The sequence below is a fragment of the Ranitomeya variabilis genome, chromosome 7, assembly GCF_051348905.1.
Source record: "Ranitomeya variabilis isolate aRanVar5 chromosome 7, aRanVar5.hap1, whole genome shotgun sequence".
Taxonomy (NCBI): Eukaryota; Metazoa; Chordata; class Amphibia; order Anura; family Dendrobatidae; genus Ranitomeya; species Ranitomeya variabilis.
In genome coordinates, this window is record NC_135238.1 from 202,223,093 (window position 1) to 202,229,913 (window position 6,821).

General features: G+C 39.1%; 1 protein-coding gene across 2 annotated transcripts in view; it reads left to right on the forward strand.

Moving 5' to 3' along the window:
* SP3 (Sp3 transcription factor) overlaps nucleotides 1-2,512 on the forward strand; it is a 57,989-nt gene extending 55,477 nt beyond the window's left edge. For both annotated transcript variants that reach the window (XM_077272671.1, XM_077272672.1), the window contains exon 6: nucleotides 911-2,512. In XM_077272671.1, coding sequence (XP_077128786.1) covers nucleotides 911-1,224 — 314 coding nt within the window. In that variant the 3' untranslated portion in view covers nucleotides 1,225-2,512. The remainder of the gene's footprint in view (nucleotides 1-910) is intronic.
* Nucleotides 2,513-6,821: the final 4,309 nt, after the last annotated feature.

Below are 6,821 nucleotides of genomic sequence, written 5' to 3' on the forward strand. Positions count from 1 at the left end.
TGTCTGTCCCCCGGCGCTGTGCTTCTCTGCACTGTGTAAGCGCCGGCCGGCCGGAAAGCAGAGCACAGCGGTGACGTCACCGCTGTGCTTTCCGGCTGGCGCTTACACAGTGCAGAGAAGCACAGCGCCGGGGGACAGACACCGGAATGTAAGTATGTAGTGTTTGGGTTTTTTTCATACGTTCACGCTGGTAACCAGGGTAAACATCGGGTTACTAAGCGCGGCCCTGCGCTTAGTAACCCGATGTTTACCCTGGTTACCAGGGGACTTCGCATAGTTGGTCGCTGGAGAGCGGTCTGTGTGACAGCTCTCCAGCGACCACACAGCGACGCTGCAGCGATCGGCATCGTTGTCTGTATCGCTGCAGCGTCGCTTAATGTGAAGGTACCTTTAGGTCTGGGAATCACTAGGATTTTAAGTAGGAGCACTGTTTGTTCTTCATAAACTGTACCCGCAGTGCTTATTTAAACAATTAGGAAGGCAGAGAAGGTAACAAACCATTGCTGTCTTCTCTCTGGGGAAGTCCAACTATGTGACAGCAGGTTCCTCACTCCTGCAGCTGCACAAGCTCTGAAGCTGCTTGACTTTATGATCTTAAAATGTCATTGCAGAAGCATGTACCTTAGCCACACGTTTTAAGAATTTATCACCCTGCAAACAGTTAATGAGAATTTTGTTCGAAATGTAGGTTAGTCATGTATGATCTATCGTAGTCTGTGACCATGCTCAGAAGCAATGCTTTCAGGTCACTGAATAGAAGTTAAATGTTCGGAATTGAAAGTACATGGAAATTGAAACAACGCTATAGCCTCTCCTTCATTCTAGCGATCAATTGGAGATTACGGCATCAGACCCCCTTTTTTATCATGTAACAATTGTATTTGAAATAATTTTCTCTTTCCATCAACAGGTGAAAAGAAGTTTGTCTGTCCAGAGTGCTCCAAACGATTTATGAGAAGTGATCACCTTGCCAAACACATTAAAACCCATCAAAACAAGAAAGGCATTCACGCCAGCAGCGCTGTGTTGGCATCCATAGAAGCTAAGCCTGAGGATACATTGATAACTGCCGAAGGTACCACCCTTATCCTTGCAAACATTCAACAGGGGTCTGTATCCGGCATAGGGACTGTAACTACAGGCACCGGCGGTCAAGATCTCCTCTCCAATTCAGAGATTCCCCTACAGCTTGTCACAGTTTCTGGAAATGAGACAATTGAGTAAATATCACGACACCTATTAATTGTGGTTATTTTTATACAGTAGTGAGGGGAAAAAAAAACAGAAACCTTGTTCTTGAGTTCTTAGATATCTTTTTATTGATGTGCAAACTTTTTTGGATTGACAGTAACTTGGTTATACATGACACTGAAATGCCTTACTTTGTATGCTATTCCATAAGTATGAAGAATTGGTAAAATTGCATGGCTTTTGTAGGTACTTTTGGAATCTAGAATTGACGAAATTTTACCATGACACAAGTATAAATAATATTGATGGATATGGTAGTCTTACCAAATGCATCAGTCCTGTGTGGTTTAGTGTAAAAAAGAAAAAAAAATCAAAAACAAGAAAAAATTGAGAACATGTTGGTATTTATCTATTGTAAGATAACAAAGTTGATGGGTAATAGAAATTATGTTATGGTATGAAATTTTGTAATTTTCTCAACTGGAATTTTTATTATGCATAACTGACAAATCACGTTTCCCAGCACATATGATAACTTAGCTTGGGTTTCACCACGGCTCACCAACTTACCAAATTAACAACCAATTTGTTTTAACTAGGTGAACCAATGTACACAGTTTTAAAAAAATAAAATTAAAGTTTCTCTTGTAAAAAAAAAATAAAAATGTACAAAAAGGTTTTTAACCTGACAGCCGCCACTGTCTGGATTGTCTGTCTAAAAAAGAAAGAAAAAGCCATGTGCACGCGTTAATTTGCCAAACCAAATCTTGTTGAAGTCATGGAGGCAATATAACCAATGTAGAAAGAGTTTGCAGGCTGACGCAATTTTTTTTTTTTATTAAGCACCCATGTTATCGAATATACCGTTGGACCAAAAAATAGCGAACTGTCATTCAACAGCACATCTATCAATTTTGAGTACTCGGACATCAAAACATTGTAAATGAAGTAGTCTAGCATATGCAAACATGATTGGAGTCCTTTTCCATAGTGACAATATGAGGCATACAAATACTAGTCATGGGTTAAAGGGGAAATATAAGGGTGGGGTTTTTTTTTTTTTATTATATATATATATTTTTTTTTTACTTAGTTGGTGAATCAGCATTTAAACAACCTATTTGCTTCTACCCATTAAAATTGTATGTATCTAATACATGTACCTGATAAATATGTATATGTTTTTTTTTTTTGTTGCTGTATTTTCGTTTTCTTTTTTAATAATTGTTTATATTTCCAACAATAGAACGTGTACAAATACAAAGTTACATTGCAGGTATGTATGGTCTATACCATTTTTTTCTAAAGACTTGGTGTAATGAAAAGACAAAAAAAAGAAAAGAATAAAAACTGCAGCACCTACAACAGTTCACCTATTTCCCGGCTTCATTTTGGGTCTATTTCTTATTGTTCTGACCACCTTCACATTTAAAAGAAGAAGAAAAAAAAAAAAAAGCTACCCTTAAAAAAACAAAAAAAAGTGTATGTTTAAAAGTGTATTATATCAGTGTGGTAGTTTAATAAAACACTATTTTCTTTCTTTTGACTTTGCTGTTTTCATACTCATGGAATATATTTGTCCGTTCCAAATATATAGTCATCTAGCGTTATATCCTATTCTCACGTTGGCTTCAGCACAGTTGGCGAAGTTAAACTGCCTTTAAATCACTGAATGTATGTATAATAAGAACAAATAACAGATCACACGTTTAGATTTGCTTTACATTTTATGGTAAGGTGTTTTTTTTTTTCTATATATATATATATATATATATATCCCCACACCCCTTAACTGAAGTATGCTCAAACTTTCCAACCCCTTCGGCCCTTTACAAAATGTATTTTTTTTTATTTTATTTTTTTTAAGTAGACAGTTCAGAATTCCTAAATTCAATTTTTAGTTATAAAGGATTTACTTTTGTAAGTCAGATGAGTACAGATAGGGCATAAGGAGCCTCCATTGATCTGTCGTAGCGACTTGCCTGACTTTATTCAAGATCTCCTCAATATGTCAGATAACCTGCTAGAAATCCCCATAATTGTTCACATCTCAAATTAAGGGTAATCATTTGGTAAACTGCTAAGCAACTCGATTTATATTTATTATATAACTTCACGTTTAAGGGAACCTGACAAGAAGATTTATGGTGCCCAACCCAAGGTAACATGTTTCAGACAGTGGCTGTGGAATTTCGTATTGCATGTTTTACTCTGAAATGGTGGTAGAGAAAAGGTGGCTGGAAACAATGGGACTCGGACTTGTCCAAGAGACTGATTCCGACTGGTCCGCCTTGCTTTGCGAGACTCTATGGATCTCACTGTATGTGTGCGTGTAAGACCACTCAGTCATGGGTTGTGGTGCAACATAGACCACAAGGGACTAGCTTCTGATTAGTAAACTAAAGTATGTTCGCCCCAATTCGTCAAGACTGGATTTGTTTATGCCAATCAGGATGCATAATATTTGTGGAATAAGGTACACCACAACTTATTTTGTTTTCTATGAGTAGGCATCGCCATGCTCTGGTCCCACACCAACTTTGCCCATTTTGGAGGAGCTAGATGTAACTGGCCTTGAAATACCAAAAGCCACTAAAAAAAATGCAATTTTACAAAATGCTTTATACCAGATTGGCGTAAACACGTAGAAAAACCGACCAGAGGCAATAGCCCTGATTCCTCAAAGTATGCTTTCTCTTAAATGATGTGGAGCAAGGCTGACACAACGGCAATTCTCACACAAGGCGTGTGACCAAAAAACTTGTCTGCGACTATTTTAGAGCTGTGATGTTGCTGTAAAGAAACACTAAAATGTCCAAACTGCAAGAAAGTCACAATCACATGCGACTTGCAGTGAAGCCTACGGTAAGTGAGTCGCATGCGTTTTGCGACCCACAGCAGAATATCCAACACATTTGGAAATCTATGCGACTTGTTGCAGTAGGTCGCAACGTGACGCCATAGGAAGTCATTAGATGCAATGTTGCAATACGGCACTGCAATTTCAGTGTCTTGCAACACTTGTCACTCTGTAACCATAGCCTTAAGGCTGAGTCACACATAACGATATCGTTAACGATATCGTTGCAACGTCACGCTTTTGGTGACGTAGCAACGATCCAGCTAACGATCTCGTTATGTGTGGCAGCGACCAACGATCAGGCCCCTGCTGGGAGATCGTTGGTCGATGGGAATGATCAGGACCATTCTTTGGTCGCTGATCACCCGCTGTCATGTGTGACGCCGATCCAGCGATGTGTTCACTTGTAACCAGGGTAAATATCGGGTTACTAAGCGCAGGGCCGCGCTTGGTAACCCGATATTTACCCTGGTTACCATTGTAAAGTTTTTTAAAAAAAATAACAGTACATACTCACATTCTGATGTCTGTCACGTCCTCCGGCGTCTACAGGGTTAAAACTGCTTTCGGCAGGAGCGCTGTTAATGCACGTGCTGCTGCCGAGAGCTTCCCTGCACTGACTGTGTCAGCACCGGCCGTAAAGCAGAGCACAGGGGTGACGTCACCGCTGTTACTGCCGGCGCTGACACATTCAGTGCAGGAAGCTCTCGGCAGCAGCGCGTGCATTAACAGCGCTCCTGGCGAAAGCCGTTTTAACCCTGTGGACGCCGGAGGACGTGACAGACACCAGAATGTGGGTATGTACTGTTTGGTTTTTTTTTTTAACTTTTACATTGGTAACCAGGGTAACTCCAGCTTTAAACATAAATTGCTCCAATACAACAGCCAGTGTCTGAGTCATGCTGCGTTTGGATCTGGCAGCATGAATCTTCAGTCAAGTTCCCTTTTTAAAGTACTGCATGATTGTGATCTTATGATAGGCCCAATCATCCTAATGAATTGAGTTGTTCTGCCTGGTGGATAGAAGTCGTGGCTTGTTTTTATTGTGGGCATGTACATATAATCCAAAAAATGTACATTCAAACTCGTGAAAAATAAATTGACGCAAAATTTGTTTGGTTAAAATAAGAAGAAAACCAAAAGCCTTTTCAGTATGTCGAGATGATGGCCTGTGATCTGTTGTAGCTGTTTGTGTCCTGCTTCTGAAACTAAACATTCCCCCAGTGTCCTTCCCGCTCCAATATAATATAGCTTAATATTAGTATTTCTTTACGTTAATGTTTTAATTAAATTCTACTGCAAGCCCCAGATGAAGCCCAACCTTTATACAGTTTTTTTCATTAATTTGATTATATATACACTTTAATATTGAACTGTGAACTGTCATAAATTTTTTTTTGTCAGCACTTTTTTGCAATCAGAAATGCTCACCCAATTAAGCTGTAACAACCTTTTTATAAAGTTGTATATGATGTTAAATTGTGTCTTGTACACTCAGAATCTGGCGACTTTTTTTTTCCCCTCTAAAGTTTTTTTTTTCTTTTTCCTTTTTTTTATTTCCATGTGTTTCTTTCTTGTTTTAAAATTATACTCATTATTTTTTTTTGTCTTCTGCCATTAAATAGTTTAAGATTTATGTCTTTGTTTAAAACATAATGCATTTTTATACTTGCTCCTATGTGTTTCGTTATGGTATATTTCTGTAATATGCATGTAGGTGGAATTTTGCTGCATAGGTAGATTTAAAGAAAAAAAAATAAAGTACAAATCTGTAAATCTGTAAACGTTTTACTTTACATCAGCCTTTGAGTTTTCATTAAATTTATGGTGTCTTTTCTGATTTTTAGCGTTGCGTGTTTTCGGTTTGAAAAGTCACTTAATCCATGGAATATATACCTTCCACAGCTCAGACAAAATCTTCGTTAAAGGGGTTGTCCACTACTAGGACAACCTTCTTGATCAAAATGTTTACCCCCCATAAAATAATAAAGCCTGTACTCTCCTCCCGTGTTGGCACTCGCGGTCCCTGGGCTCTCGTGCGGTTATGACACGTGACGTCGGTGCCCAATCAGTGCTGGTGTCACTGTTTCCTCCTTTTGACAAATCAAACATGAAGAGGAAGTCTGGGCTGCAGATGATCTGACTTCCTTTCTGCTCAATTTGAATATAGGTGGGGTTAGTGACACCAGTGCTGATTGGGTGCTGGGGTCACGTGTCACAACTGCACAGGTGACCAAGTGCTGACACCCCCGATCGGCGCCAGCACAGGAGGTGAATATAATCTTTATTATTTTATGAGGGCCCAGCGAGGGGTATGAGAAGTTGTCCAAGTGGTGGACAGCTTCTTTAAATGTTCCTGTTTTCTTCTCCACTTTGTTCACTCTTATACAAAGTGAAAAATTGTGTATTCAAGTGCATCATTCACTTGTATTGCAAATGTAAGGGTTGTGTAAGGTTATTTGGCATATGCCAAAACTTCTGTAACTATTTTACAATAAACAAATCAAGTAGAGTTATTTTCTAGGAGATACTGTCTTTTCCTTTTGGAGAATGTCTGCAGTCTTAAGGAGACTTATCAACCAGTTTTTGCTCCCAGCAAAGGGTATAACACATTTTCTCTTCTCCAAGAAGTCATCTAGTGTCATGTATGTGGCAGTCTCCATAGAAAGAAAGTTTACCCTTCTAGAACATCCTCAAAGGCCCCAAACCCACCCAGTATCTTGAGGCCCATCATTCTGTGCACATAGACTTGTAGTTGCCTGTCTAAACA